The 15564-nt window shown below is 38.9% G+C and overlaps 1 protein-coding gene across 1 annotated transcript in view; it reads left to right on the top strand.

Annotated features, from left to right (window-relative positions):
* The window catches only part of ajap1 (adherens junctions associated protein 1), a 44688-nt gene extending 35674 nt beyond the window's left edge, over positions 1-9014 (top strand). Inside the window, exons 3-6 of the mRNA XM_034877254.1 lie at positions 5191-5278; positions 5433-5675; positions 7229-7360; positions 8288-9014. Of these exons, the coding sequence (XP_034733145.1) occupies positions 5191-5278; positions 5433-5675; positions 7229-7301 (404 nt within the window). The 3' untranslated portion in view covers positions 7302-7360; positions 8288-9014. The remainder of the gene's footprint in view (positions 1-5190; positions 5279-5432; positions 5676-7228; positions 7361-8287) is intronic.
* The last annotated feature ends 6550 nt before the right edge of the window (positions 9015-15564 follow it).

Here is a 15564-nt window from a genome sequence, read left to right as displayed (position 1 = left end):
GACAGTACGGGTCTTAAATGTCAAACAAACACCAGAGGCACAGGCTGTGCACCAAAATACAGCAAACCACTCCAGCCAATCACCAACAAGATGGTTGGGGGAGGGGATGGGGTTTAGTGACAGTCAGTTATGGAAACATGGGGGGAGGGGTGAGCTTGCTCTATTTTGTTTGGAATTTAATGGGAACGTCAACAGAAGTGTCCATGCAGGAACTCATAATGCACCTTTAAAGCAGCATTAGTACATTTTTGCCACTTGGAGGCAGCAGAACAAGCTTCAAACACAACAACGACACTGTATCACCTTTTATCACCTTAAGACGTTATGGCAAAATTGTTCGAAATGGTTTTCCACATCTATCAGACTAACTTCAATACGCACTCTCCTTATAGCTCTGTTTTGCTGTCCACTAACTCCTGAAAGGAAATATATGTCTCTTTAGCTGCTAGTCAATAACTTTGTCTACTGTTTGATGCTCATTGCCAGGTAGCACAGCTACCCACCCAACAGCTGCCCACTGTATCTGAAAACATGGTTGATCAGAGTGGTGAGACTGAACCTATGTACATTAAGGTTAAGGGTCTTAAAACAAAAATAGTTAGCTGAAAAGTTATGTATAGCTGCAGAGTCTGGTTTGGATTCTCTGGGTTTTTTACTCCGAGCGACTATTTTAAACTGTACTGAGGCAAGCATTGTATCACCCACGATTAACTTTCAAGCTGCAGTTGGTAAGATGCAAAATAAATGCTAGAATTTGAAATAGATCGAGACCTCTTCCTGCAGTTCTCCCTCTTCCCTCATTGTGGCATGCGCAGAACAGCCAATAGGAACGCTTTCTCTTGCTAATACCTTGGCTAGATTTTCTGAAAACAGAGGCGAAAGGCTGTGCAGAAGTCTAGTTTTCTAAAAGAACACTTGAATTACAATATGACGAAAAGATTATTAAGGAATTATAGTTTTGAAAGGTGCTACAAACCAGACATTACCTGCTTGGCTTCCCCAGCTTTTTTCATTTTTCACTTGATTTATGTGAGATTGACAACTGACATTTATAAACCATACCATACCATACCAACTTTATTTGTTAAGCGGTTTACAACAACCAAAGTTGACCAAAGTGCTGTACAGAAAAAAAAATATTATAATTAATAACCATACAATTAAAAAACACACAAAGTAGCAAATAAGAACAAGTGAATGAAGTCGACATCTTACTCGACTTATTTATGTGTTTATACTTATGTATAAACACACACATCAAAGTGATTTGACCAAAACCTAACTGGGTATCTCTAAAGCAAGGTGACTGCCAAAGGTGACATTTTAAGCGGAAAGCCAGCACACACTGATAGGTTTTAGATAGCAAGGCCAAATTTACGTCTCTCTAACTGCCAGGCCTGGATGAAAATAGAACTGGCCTATGCACTCAGATTTGTCACCCATGTCATTATCTGCTATATTTCCCCCGCACCCTTAAATGCATTGTCCTGAAAATTAGGTTTTAATGATCTTAATGTTGGTGTTTGGGATGCTAGACCTCATGTTCTTGGGTTCTTTTTTCCATTAAAGAGCTGTACTAGTTAAATACATATATTTTAGTTTCCAAATGGCAGCCTGAAGTGACTCTTAATGAGTTATTTGAACTCAAGTACCATGAAAACATGTAACATACCATCAGCAAACTACACGCAGCATGCTCTTGTTCACCGACTAAGCCGATTGGATTCCACTGGTATAACATCACAGACTGGCTGGGCCTGCTAAACATACGTGTGTTGTGTTCACTGACATCCCAATCGATGGTTGCATGCACTTTTTGACCGTTTGTATTATACTAAGAAGTTCCCCTTGCATGGACAGAGGAGTGTCCATTAGAGGTAGGGAGAGAGTACCAGTGCAGTGCCATAATGTCATTTAATCAGTTGTGGTTTCCGGGACACATTCACCAAGGGCAGCATTTAATTTAAATTTCCTGACTGGGAAGTGCTCCCTTTCACTCTGACATCAATGTAAAATGAAACAATTCTCAGTAGAGACCCGAGTTATTGATCAAGGTCAGGGGCAAGCTGTATAAGGCCTGAACTTGGACAGATGTAAATTTATAACCGAACACTTTCAACTTAAGAGCTTTGACGTCAGCCGGAGACAGGCAGAGAGGGAGACGAGGGAGGATAGAGAGGGGAGATGAAGGAAATGCAAATGACTTGACAGATAAGTTAATGTGCCTTTGCCGTGGCAAGGGACTCTGATTGCGCGGGGAAGGTAAGGCTTTCCTGAGCCAGCCGGAGATATCATTAATACAAGGTTGACCTGGCCCGCCTATTGCACAGCCCTGCCCGCAGAAGTTTATTATCCAAGAGGAGGCTGTCCGGCAGCAGGCAGGCAGAGGAGAGGCTGTGTGCTTTTCCAAAATGAACGAGCAGCACTTCCTTTTGAGCCTTCCTGAAGACAAATTGTCTTGGATCAGCAGTTAGGCAGCTGGCTGATGGAGAGGTGAGATGTATAAGGCCCACATGGGTATTTTCATCATGACGGCTTTTCTTTTTTGTCCCCCCCCTCCCCTTCTGCCACATGTCACCTGCTGCAGTGTGTCATTGTGTCCTACTCGCTCTCATGCTCTATCACTCTCCCACACAAGTACACAGCACACCAACCGTACAGTAGAGTTGAATAGGCTCACACTAATCCTCACTTCAGACATGTACCGCACAGTTTTGTTTGTGGATTACTGTCCTCTGGCAAAAGGGAGAGATCAGAACACACAGGAGTCTTAAGAGTTTAAATGAGAACAATGCTTTTGTACTTTAGTCACACAGAACAAAGGGAGCAAGCAGAGCACCTTTGGTCCAGGTATTTTCAAGCTGGTTAAGATGCAAAATTCTGCATAGTTTCTCATTTAAAGAATAGTCATAATTGTATGGCTTGGCAGTGTCCAAACAGCTCTGCCAAACCAGGCTGTAAACCAGGCACCTTTCACAAACATGTGACCAAGTATGCTGAAGTGGTGTTCATTGCTTTTGTTTGACGATAATACAGAGGTTGGTGGGTTTAGAATCCTTCTCAAACAGCAATGGAAGTCACCAATACACAGAGTTGAACTTTTCTCAACCAGTGTCTCCGCTGTCCATGTGTTGGCACTGTAATTGGCTTTTAATTTGTCCGATAAAGATTTTCTATAATGGGTCGGACAACTGCCAATTGATCTTAAACAGCTTGTGCCTTATGAATATTAACAGTCGGTTAGTATGCGTTCAAAGAAAAGAAAGCTTGCAACCTGTCAGATATCTGTATTTCAGATACTTAGCACAGAGCATAACATTACTGCAGAAATACTGAACTCAATTAGCATTCCTAGGATGTAGCAGGGCATCTATGGTCCTATAAAGCAGCACTATTCAATATTTTTATATTCATAATGAATGGAATGGCAATGTGTAATTTATTAAGTGTTTCTTTTTGTGAGAAACTCAGAATTATCTCCACTCATATCAGTTTCCCTCAGTTCTACCGAGCATTTTAGCCTCTTTTAGCTCATTGCTTTGGCTTACAAACTCCTGTATGCTACCTGACCAGCCCCTTTTTAAGTTATAATAAAGCTAAGAATATTAAGTTCAGTACAAAACCAGAGACCTAGAGATAATCCTCCAAATGAAATATCTCTTTGTTGCTGAACATGTGAGGCAACTCCATTTAGCATGACATTAGAGTCAAAGTGAAAGCAGTGTTGTTGCATTTATGTTCTTATTAATAAGTTACAAACAAAACAAAACAAAAATCTGGTTTTGGGCAAATTAGTTTCTTTTTTGCTATCAAAACCGTTTTCAATTCAATTTATTATAAACACTAACAGTGTCCAGAATTGGTTGCTAAAGCTCTTAAGAATAGCATGAACACCTCCTCTATTAATCTAAACCAGCTGTAATGCTTATGTACATTATGTTTTTTCTCATTCTGCTACCCTGCAGACTTCCTTTTCAGAGCACTCAGACTACCTGTCAGGACAACCTTTTGATCAAATATTTTATGTGATAAACCATATCAAACAAGTTGCTCTCACATAATGTTTGAATAAAAAGGGAAAATATGGTTATATAATGTTAAAAAGGTTAGAAAAAAGCATAACAGATCTTCGAAAGTGGCTCTCCTGAAGGGATCATTTGGTTTTATAAGTACTTAAAGAATTCGTCAACTTTGTTATCGATTACAGTTAGCTGTATTGTAATGGAATAATGTATGTTACTCAAAAATTAGGAATAGCAGTGGATGAAAGATGATGAGTCAGAAATACTTACTGAAAAGCAAAATTGTTCTAGTTGTCATCCTTTGCTTTTCAAATCAGTTGCCCTTGATCTGTAATGGAAATAACGACATTATAAATAATGGGGTTATAAATAACAGCGTTACTTTTTTCAGTAGCGAGTAATCTAATTGATTGCTCGTCCCATCTTAATAATGCCGTTACCATTACTGCCAAAAAATGCTGAGCGTTACTATACTTTAAGCTGTTTTATTCATCAGACCAACTAGATCTCTGTGCTGAGGGGCAAATGCTTTTTTTCTTCTTTGGTTAGTGAGCGGTTTTTTGATTGGCTGAGGTTAAGTAAAATGTCATGGTAAGCCAATCAGAGGTAGAGGTGGGCCGGTGTTTGAAAGCACACATAGTTGGACATATATATCAAAAGTTCCAAAACATCTATTGTGTTATTTGTATCCATCAAATATATAAACATAATATCTAACTACATGGCATTTTTTTGGAGGCTAGTCTCACTTTGTCCCACAGCAACATAAAATAGTTATATTTGTTTACATTGTTTCTGTTAATAATGTATTGTATTAAGTGTCGATGTCATTATAATATTCAGATTTATTATAAATAATTGAACATGCACATGTATTTTAAGTTCCGTTAAAGAGAAGTGGAGGTGGGGTATGAGTATTTAATAATGTACTTGAAAGTAATGCAATAGTTACTTTTATAATTTGTGACTGAGTAACTAATTTAGTTACTTTTTGGAAGAAGTAACTAGTAACTGTAACTAACTGCCCACCACTGCCCCTGATACTCTGTGGGGTGCAGTGGGTTTGTACAGTTTAGAAAACAAAAGAGAAGTGAAGTGCATGGCTCTTTGCTGTGGGCAACGGGAGCAACGCTATTTTCTCTATAAATTTTGGTGTTTATTTTTGCAGGTTTGGCAGTCCACCAGATAATCACAATCACTGTGTCTCTCATTATGGTCATCGCAGCCTTGATTACAACACTCGTCCTTAAAAACTGGTAGGAAAGATTCCTTTACTATTTTACATACACCAACTGTTAAAATACACCAACTGTAGAAGCTCACATTTTGTCAGAAATCCTCGCAGATGATTGGAAGGGTACAAGGTATGATTTTATGTTTGTTTCTTGTCTTTGGTGCGTGTTTTTGTAGCTGTGCGCAGTCGGGAAATGGCCGCCACAATAGCCATCAGCGCAAGATCCACCAGCAGGAAGAAAGCTGCCAAAACCTGACAGACTTCACCCCAGCCCGGGTGCCCAGCAAGGTGGACATATTCACTGCCTACAATGACAGCCTGCAGTGCTCACATGAGTGCGTTCGGACTGCCGTGCCCATCTACACTGATGAGATGATCCAGCAGACGCCTGTCTACAAGACTGCTTACAACGGAAACAGGTACACCGGCCCAAGGCTGTTTATAGCACAGGGTGAATGCACACTGGAACATTTGTTCAGTCAGTCAGCAATGGAAATCCACAGTCCTTTTAGCTTTTGCAAAGAAATGTCTCTGTCCACCCCAGTTATTATCATTAAACTTATTAGAGTCTATAATATTATGAAAAACCATGCTGAATGGCAAAGCCAAATCAATTCAAATTAGGTTAAGAAATCAATGTCTGTTTCTGAACAATAAAGGTTTTACGAGGGGATAAACATTCTAATAACTTGGAAATTTGTTAAGCATTAAGCATTATAAAGCATTAAGAAGAAGACGACAAAGAGAGTACCTCAAAATAACAATCGTAGTGAATTTACTTTTTCTTAATGAAGTGCTAAGGTTCCTGGGCTGTCACTCTCAACCCCAATTAGCTTCAGTCTGAGATTTATTTTTCAGCAAAGCCACATAAATTGGTTGCCTGCAATGCTGTCTTCCATCGCCTAATTCCTCTTCCATATGCCCGACACCTGGCGGAGCGGTGTGCCTCGGCACGCTCATGCTGCACACAAAAATATACACCTACCAGTGATATTCATTGGGGTGTAATGTTTCAATTTATAGCTGTAGGGCAAACGGGATGTGAAGTTGCTACAGTCTAACTGATCCTTCTGACAGCATTTCAAATTTCAGACAGGTATATAAATATAAACTTTGAAAACTGAACTTCAATACCCAGAACTCATGTAATGTGATATCAGTAAACTGCACATGTTTAACAACCCAGCTAAAATGTGCTGCTTTATACCAAAAGGGTGCCAAAAGATGTAACACTGGTAAGTCATTGTTGTGTTTGCATTTCTCCGAGTTTAAATCGCTTCTTCCTGTGGGTAAAGATGTGTCACTCTTTGTGATATAAACTGACAAGGCAAGTGTGTTTTACATAGAAATTAAGCACAATATACCTTAAACTTCCATTGATATGTAGTGCGACAATAAGCTTGGTTGAGTTTTGACAATGTTTACCGTCTGAGTGGATAACAGTAACACTCATCTGCTGCCGAGGCCAGCAAAGATGGTCACACTTACTCTGTGTATCCAAAGTCTGTGACAGATTCATTATGCTGGCAGTGAGGGGAGCATCATTCATCTGGTCTAAATAGTCCTCAAAGTGTCTGGATTTGTTTATTTAAAGTCAGGGAAGGATGGCTACATTTTTAGCAACAACAGTGCGGCTTAATCTTGAAGTTTTGCCTCCACCAAGAAGTGGAAGTCTCAGTAAGTGATTATCTCTGTTGTGTTTGTCTGTGATCAATACTCCAGCGTTGACAGTGGCACTAAAAGTTTATTGATTATCACAATAGGTTTTAGAGAAAGCATGAAGTCTTTGGAAAACAATGTTTGTGTTCTAAAGAAACCTATCAATGCACCTGCTCAGCAGTAATGCCACTAGAAATGTTTTAGGTTAAAAGCTATTGACAATAAATATAGTACTGAATTTTTTTAATATAAATATGTAAGAAATCAGACTGCCTTCCATCAGTAATAACATTCTGTCATCTTTATCCTACAGGCCCTCCCCCACTGAACGACAACTGATTCCTGTGGCCTTTGTGTCAGAAAAATGGTTTGAGATCTCTTGTTGACGAGCTGAAGGCCTTGTGCACTTCCTGTGGGTGAAAGAGACTTCCTGAATTAAGCTCTGGTGGGTACTGTGTCCTCTTGCAAATCATCGTCTGAGCCAAAGCCACCTCGATCCCCGTAGTGATGCTGCCCCACTTTGGGAATAGAGGGGAACTTGGCATATGTTTGTTATTTGTGACATGTTTATGCGCCGTTCCATCTTCTGCGCAGTAATGAAAAAGGGGTGGAGAAATCCAGTTTGGTGCCGAATCAGACGTATTTCATAGAGATAAGAAACTAATTATCTATATATATATATATCAGTATTAATTAGCTATATGCTCACAATTAATGATTTCACTTCTCATATCTGAAAGACTTTCATTAATATTTATGTTGCCACTCTCATCATTACACCGATATGCATATTATTTGGAACATTCTGAACAGCAGTGAAGGAGCACTTTCTCTTGACTTGTGACATATTTCCATGCATGGATAATATATGCCATATAATATATGAATGGTCTGCATTTGAAATTCAAAGCGTGAAAGTTAAACACATGCTCTGGCCCCACAGTGTTGCTGAATGCCCGGGGGAGGTGTAACGTCTGCTATTGACCCAGATTTTAAAAGGAATAGATTGCCTGCAGGTAGAGTAGTGAGAGGACATCGCCTCGCCGTTGTCTGGACACACAGTCTCAGGCAGCTCAGCTCTACACAGCATGTCCCCTATGCTGCAGCCTTAAATTCCCCTATTATTATACTGCAAACCTAATGTATTTCTCAGGGTTAAGTGTATGTTAAAGTACAGGTCTTTAATATAGTATTGCCATTTCATCTGGTTTGAGAGAGGCATTGGGTTGCAGGTTTTTCAGGCCAGAGTGGGATACCAATCCGCCCTAACATAAAATACATTAAGAAGTAGAAATCTACATGTGTAACAGTGATTCTTTTGTGTTTGTGCTGGGCTCGTACTGAGGGATAATGTTGATTTTATCCTCCACAGGATCCAGTTGGAAACAAGAAACACACAAAACAGCTTTTTTGTAAAATAGTGTGATCACTCTTTGGACACTGGTGAAGATATTTATTTTTCTAGAGATCTCAAGCAGAGCAGCCACAACGCTGCCACTCCATATTTCCAGAAACGTACAGTCATTTAGATATAGATTATATATAGGTATATTTACAGGATGTGTGGGACAAGACTGTGGACGTCACAGATGTCTCAAGGAAAACATTTGACATTTGGAAAGAAATTAACCCAAGAAGCTGCTGTGGGTGAAGAATGAACTGTATTTCTGAACAATGTGCCAATAATGCCACTATGTGCCACAACCTGGATTAAAGGAAGTTTCAACAACTGATGGACTAAACAAAGAGCGCTATATTAACCCTGTATTGACTTCAACTACATTGTTTCTTTTTGTTTTTTTAAAGAAATGTGAAAGATAAAAAATGCTACAAATGTATTTGAATATGTTTTGAAATAGTTTTAAGAAATGTGTTGCAAAAGATATTTATAGGAAGCACTATTGTATTAGTTTTGGAAGAGAGAAGATGGGGAAAAAAAGAAACGGTATATGCTTTAGTGAACAGTTGATTTTAAAAACATTGTTTATATAAGTCCCATTTTAAACAGAATAATTATATGTCTATTTTTTTACACAGTATAGTCTGCCACAGCCCAAACAGTGGAGGTCCGAAGCTCTTGGGATTCAGCACTGTTAATTGCATACTCCCGAGACGAGATTATAACAAAGAAAACTGTCTGAATACACCTGGTGTAAGCCAATCCACCGCCTGCACCAATTGCTTATTGTGTAAAATTTTCATGGAAAAACAGAGAAAAGGTTTCTGTGGTGCAGTATCACTGCTGCAGCGAATCTAGCAGCAAATTCACGACTAGATTGGGTTTGAATAGCCACAACAGACTGCATGGAGCTGGACAGGACATTCATACTGCCTCAGGTCTGTCTAGCTCGCTTGCACACTTGTGTCATGTTGCTCTCAGTTTCAGCAGCTGTTTGGGATGAATTCTAATGACTGGTTATGATTTTGATCTGAGCCGCAGCGCTAAAAGGTTGGAATAGATTCAATTTGAGCTTCACATTCAAAATAATTCATGTGATCATTTGCAAGAGTACAAAAGAGATATAAAAGTTAACCCCTCCAGAGATATTAAATTATAATCTACACACAACTCCCGAGATTCACTTTAAATAAATTATTTCTGAAACCTAAAAAGTCTGAATTATGGTCAATAGGGATGCACCGATACCGATGCCAGTATAGGAATATCGGTCCAATGCCGTGTCCGATGTACTTGTACTTGTAGTAATAATAAAATTACTTTGGTACTACAACACCAGATACCACCTCATAGCAATGTGACAATAACTTCTCTGTCAAGCGGGCATAGGCAACAAAAGAGGAGCAATGCAAGCCGCTTGGAGATTTTTGGCTGTAAAAAAATAACTAGGCTCTTTCCCAATGCGTCAATGCGTGAGTACATGTGACAACCAGCCATTGTCATTCGTTAATAATACTGGGTTTCAATGTCTTCTCAGTGTACTGGAGCCGAGAGATTCCCAGCCATCACCACATCACAGAAACCATGTTTCCAAAGCTGCTCTGTGAAAAAGCATATCAGCAGCCAGTTGCAAGTAAACTTGATTTGACTGAAATTTGGAGTAGCGGTGTTAGCCCAATGTCTATCATCAGCTTAACTGTTATAACAATCACCGTGTTACTCGGTAAATAGCAATTTATTTTCAAAAATAGGCTGAAACAAAAGGTCTCGGTGTGTAGTCTAACTGTTTTAATCGTTTAGGTCTTTAAATTAAGACAAATTCTCGTGAACTTAGCTGCTGGCGTAAACAAACTGTCCTCTCCGCTGGATCGGTGTATCTACATGGGTAATTAATATGCACATGGATGACGTAATCGGACTTTTCATTTTTCATTTTTTCTAAACTTTCCTCAGTATTTCGATATTAGGAATTATATGATTTATTTTATTGACACAAGTCCGGGCAAACATCCATGCTCAGCACTGAGCTTTGAATAGAAAAGAGGCATGGCACTTTGAAAATACTGCTTTGTTCTAATTGACAACAATATCAGAGAAGGCCAAAATCATCTGTGTGTCTGAAAACACCCTCGGACCCCAGAGGGATTAGTAAATACTCAAATCGGTATTCGTTATCGGCAAGTACCCAAATGTAAGTACTTGTACTTGTTCTTAAAAAAGTGGTATCAATGCATCCCTAGTCAGAAAGTCCAGAAGAACGTAAACCAATTTGTTGAAGCTGGAATGTAAAAATTACCCAAATTTTTTCAACTAAGAATGAAGAAGAACCAGTGAAGGAATTGTCCCTCAGAATCAAAACAATCTGCAGCATGTGTTCAAAATGCAAGCAGGGATGAATTCCCTCGCCAAATGTGTGGTAGGGGTAATTTAGCTCCCTCCAGAGCCAGATCCACTCAATACTTGCATAGCAGAATTCAAGCTATCACAGCCAGGAAGTTTGGGGTTGGGCACAAATAGATTGTTTTAATTCGTGCCGCAGGAAGCAGAGGGAAAAAAATACTTATGAGAAAGAAGAGTTGAATTTTGTTCTTTCAAAGGCCCCAAAACACTCCTGTAAGTGTATTGTTTAAAGAAGGGGATTAGGACAAGCCAATCAGCCTCTTCCAAATTGCTTTAAATTATCTCCTGTGTCTAAGTGAGGGAACTCACCTACCATAGACAGATTACCTTAGCGCTCCGAAGCCGCCTATGAATCTATCTGTTAATGTGCTGTGGGTTTGTACAAAGCACAAATACAACTCTGTAATTGTAAACATTTTTGGATTGCAGACAGCAATATGTACAGATTTGAAAGGTGGGTTTTATTGCGTGCCGACAGTGGATCTCCTGTCATTCGCTTAGGTTGTTTTCAGACTTGTATTCACTTCCTTAAAAGGAGTAAAGGAAACAGGTTGTCCCAGTGAGATCAGTATCTGTAAAAGTGAGCCATTCAGGAGGAGCCAAGACAGCCTGGGTTAAACACTGTGGTGCAAAACTCCAGCTTTTGCCCATTCACAACATGAAAACCACTCTCATGAATGACCCATACCAATTCAGCCTCACGTGTGTGTCAGGCTGCGGAGTTGCTTCTTTGACATAACATATATTTTTTTGAAGGAAGAGTGCTATCTTAATAGTCAGAGGGTTACGAAATCTTACTGTATATTATACACGTGTAAATGTATTTTCTATATATTTGCTTCGATTTGTGTACAGGTGTGTTCTATTTTTCAGGACCTCTCCCATTTTTGGGAAGGTTTCAGCTAGGTCGGGGATAGTGTCTTTGTTTACATGTGTAACTATGGTATTTCTTTGAAAACACAAAACTAACCTTGTGCCAAGCTTCCTACCTGCACTTTCAAGCAGTACTTGTATTATAACTTTAGCTAACCAGTATAATACTTCAGTAGACGCTGCAATAGTTAGAGACCGAGGAACGATTTCCAGGTGGAAGGTCTGGAAGTACTGAGAGGTTCAAAGAGATGATGCGATCATATAATGGGTTCTGATGTGTTTATGGTTGGCTGGGAAACCAAGGACTTTCTGTTCTCAAACATCATTTCTACATGAATTATAATATTCAGTGTTTTCATTACATGAATACAAAAAACTGTAACTCCAACAGTAGCTGCCACGAAACCAACTAAACTTGATCTAGATTAAGTTGTATTACTTTTTCATATTTTATATTTGTATAAACATATTGCAACAACTGCCCCAAAAAATACATGATTTTCCACATACTCCTTGTGATGACTGCATAAAATAACTAATATTAGCATTTATGAGCATATGAAACAATCAGGGAGTTGTCTAAAGAAAGAATTCAGAAAGGAAGATGGTTTGTGCTGCAATTGCAAAATTTACCTAGTTAAAACAATATCAGAATTAGGCACAATAATGTGGGAAGCCTTTCAGTTTTTAAATTAATAAACTTACTTTAACTTGGGCCTTATTTCTAGCCATGATACCAGTCAGTCCGCCACTTATATAATATAGGACCTATCTATCTGATGAATTGCTGTAAAATTTGGTAGAGATATATCCCAAGTGCCCACAGGATATATACAAATGACTTCGGCCATCTGTTGAATACAGTAGCAACACTGTAAATCACAAATGATTTACGAGTTAAACATTATACCTGCTAAACATCAGCATGTTAGCATTGTCATTGAGAGCATGCTGACGTTAGCATTTAGCTAACCACTGTGCTCACGCCTGACGCTTAGCCAATGCCACAACCAGGCTATTATTTGGAATGACATTGTACACACCAAGTACATTGCAGGGATCTGGCAACACAGCGACATCGTTAAAATGATGTCCAAAGGGGTAAAACTGTGTGCGCACACAACTATAGCACAACTATGGCGAGTAGAGATAGTCAAAGTCAATCCTTGAAGTCTGTAAACTGAAGTGTGGTGGATGTTTAAAATTACATTTTACAGTTTGCCTTTATTTTATCTTGCAAATAACTTTGGCTAACCTTGAAGTTTGTTTACAACATGACCTGATTGTGCCATGTTGGACTGCTTTTTATGTTGCTTTGTTTCAAGATCTTACCATTCAGCTTGGTTGAGTACAATGTAATTAGTAGTGACGGCAATGATGTCTAAAGAGAGGTAAGAACATAAGACCCAAGCTGTACTGAACCTGAATTATCCTTTCATCTTAAATATTGAATATTGTGAGAGATCTGGGCTTAATTATTATGAAGTAGTCCCCTATTACAACCCAAAGCTTTTACAAATTTGGGCTGTTGACCATTTGTGACCGTGCTGCTTCTTAGAGTTGCTGCAAACTGTTTCATCAAAGAAGGTCGTTGTGGTTGCCTAGTTTCTGTACTACTAACACTACACCTAATAATTGTAAAATGTCAGTTTGACTAGACTTAACTGATTGTGTAAGACAGATTTCTCAATCTTTGAAACCTACAAAATCAGATTATTGAACTAAAGTAAAACTTTTTGTGTTTCATACTGTGTGGAAAATGGTTTTTAGGGCTTTACTTCAATGTTTGCATTGGTTGCATCCCTCATTAAACCCACAGGGTGCTGCCAGCTAAAAATTCACGTTGCATTCCTCAAGGACTTTTAGGGAAATATATAACTTGCAGCTGTGATATATATTTGAAACAGGATAAATGGAGACATCAGCATACATAATTATTCCTCCGTTTACCTCTGTCTGAAATCAAACTGATATGTAAGAAAATGCCTTACTGCGTTCTTGCCTTTTCAGTTTTTATTTCAAGATAGCTGATGAGTGCGGTGTATTATAGCTAAGAGGGAGGAAAATAATTCCACTCCGCTGGTCAGACTTAATTCAGGAAACATTATCTGAGTGCAGGCAAAGGGGGAATCGGGGGCTTGTAGAAAAGTCTTAAATAGACACCAAAGACTTGACATGCCTTTTTCACAGAGAATGCATATTTTGCAGCTCCCGTTCTGTCTCTTCAGCAGCCCTCAAAAACTATGCTCCCCACAGCACAAACAAGCTATCAATCAACAAGGGTTTTCCTGTCAAAATGAAGGATGTGCCGCGCACTCATTTGCAAGGACTGTGAATCCTGTTTTCATGTAGGACATACAGAGTGGAAGCTTTTGGCACATGTGTTTGCATTAGACGTTGGCTGAACGTGTCCAAGGCTGAGGTTTGTTTTATCCATGTTGTCTGAAGCATACATGAGGAGAGGAATCAATGTATCGACTCTGTTCTATCTTGGCTTTTGAGTGTCTGATTTTTAATATAGAAACATGTTTCACAGCCAGCATTGATGGTGACGGGGTTTTCATTTGAAATAGTCTAAAAGTCGATAGCAACGCTCAAGAAGCAAGGTGAGACTCAGCAGGAAGAAGGAATTATTTAACTTGGCAACAAAAAGTTAAACTCAGAGTAAAGGACAAAGATTATCTTAATAGACTGATATGTATGTGAACGGAAACCATTTTTTAGCTGTCAGAAAACTGTAGCTCTCATACCGCTTCTTGTCATGGTTTCAGAAAATCACGTAATGTGCGCTTACTGTATCTAAAGCGGAGGGCTCCAACTCTCCTCTCGGGTCATGTTTTTACTTTTCTATTCACAAGAGCTAAGTCACTGTCACACTCAGTGTGTATCAATACAGTCATAAACTTGAAAATAAGACAAACAACACTTTGTTTGTAACTTTTCAATTATCCTATGATCCCCCTGCTAAATGGAGACTAGCTGTATGACCCAAATCTGCCATTGCAGCATTTGATTTGCATAGAGGTTTAGCTGTTGCCTAAGTTGATCAAAATCAGGGGATGGAGGTGTCCAAGAAAACCAACAAAATCATAAAAACATGTTTTAATTTCAAATGATGAGAAAGTTTTATAGGACTTTCCAAAAAAAAAAAAAAGAATGTGTGTGTGTGTGTGTGGTGGGGGGGTGGGTCACATGTGGGCACACAGTGGTCTGTTCATCAAAGCTGACTTACAATCACAATCCATACCTACCATGAAGGAACCTGACTCGAGTTGTGTTGTCGCCATAAAAATGAAGAGTTTGTACTTTGTGACTCTTAAACTTTTTATATTTGTGTTTAATATATCAATGAGTACCTCTGTTGACTTTTGTATAAGACCTATAGTATATACAAACACACGTACACACACAACACACCTCCACAAAAGGGACTCCAGTCTGTCTCTGTGACGGCTAAATGTTGTGTAACTTTTCTTTTGTGTCTTATGAACGACATCTCTTCCTTTTGTAGTTATTGGTAAACGTTTCGATTTCCAGGTGACTTTGATTTGGTTACTCTTGTACTACTAAGCTCTGTATTTGCAAGCACTGTAAATGCGATTCTCATTGGATTCGTCCTCTGTACATTTAGTACTCTGATGTTGCTATTAATAAAATGTAAAACAACATGGGCTTGTGCTATAGGGAGTTTCTTGGAGTGAGTCCTAAGGGAGGGCAGCGATCAGGGCAAACAGCACAAAATAAAAATTTCAATATCAATTCAACCTGGGTTTGGTATGCGTTTGTCAAATCAAATGGCATGCTATTTTTTATTTTTAAGTTGCAATGCTTAATTAGTGTTTTAATCAGTATTTTATTATCTTGATAAACTAGTATTTTTACTGCTATCGAGTGAGACCAAAACAAAAGGAAAGCACCATCATGCACTGTCCACATTTTTAAGATAATTTTTTGGGGCATTTCTGCCTTTAATCACA

Source organism: Etheostoma cragini, chromosome 7 (genome assembly GCF_013103735.1).
Source record: "Etheostoma cragini isolate CJK2018 chromosome 7, CSU_Ecrag_1.0, whole genome shotgun sequence".
In the NCBI taxonomy this organism is placed as follows: Eukaryota; Metazoa; Chordata; class Actinopteri; order Perciformes; family Percidae; genus Etheostoma; species Etheostoma cragini.
This window is presented reverse-complemented; position numbering and strand designations above follow the sequence as displayed.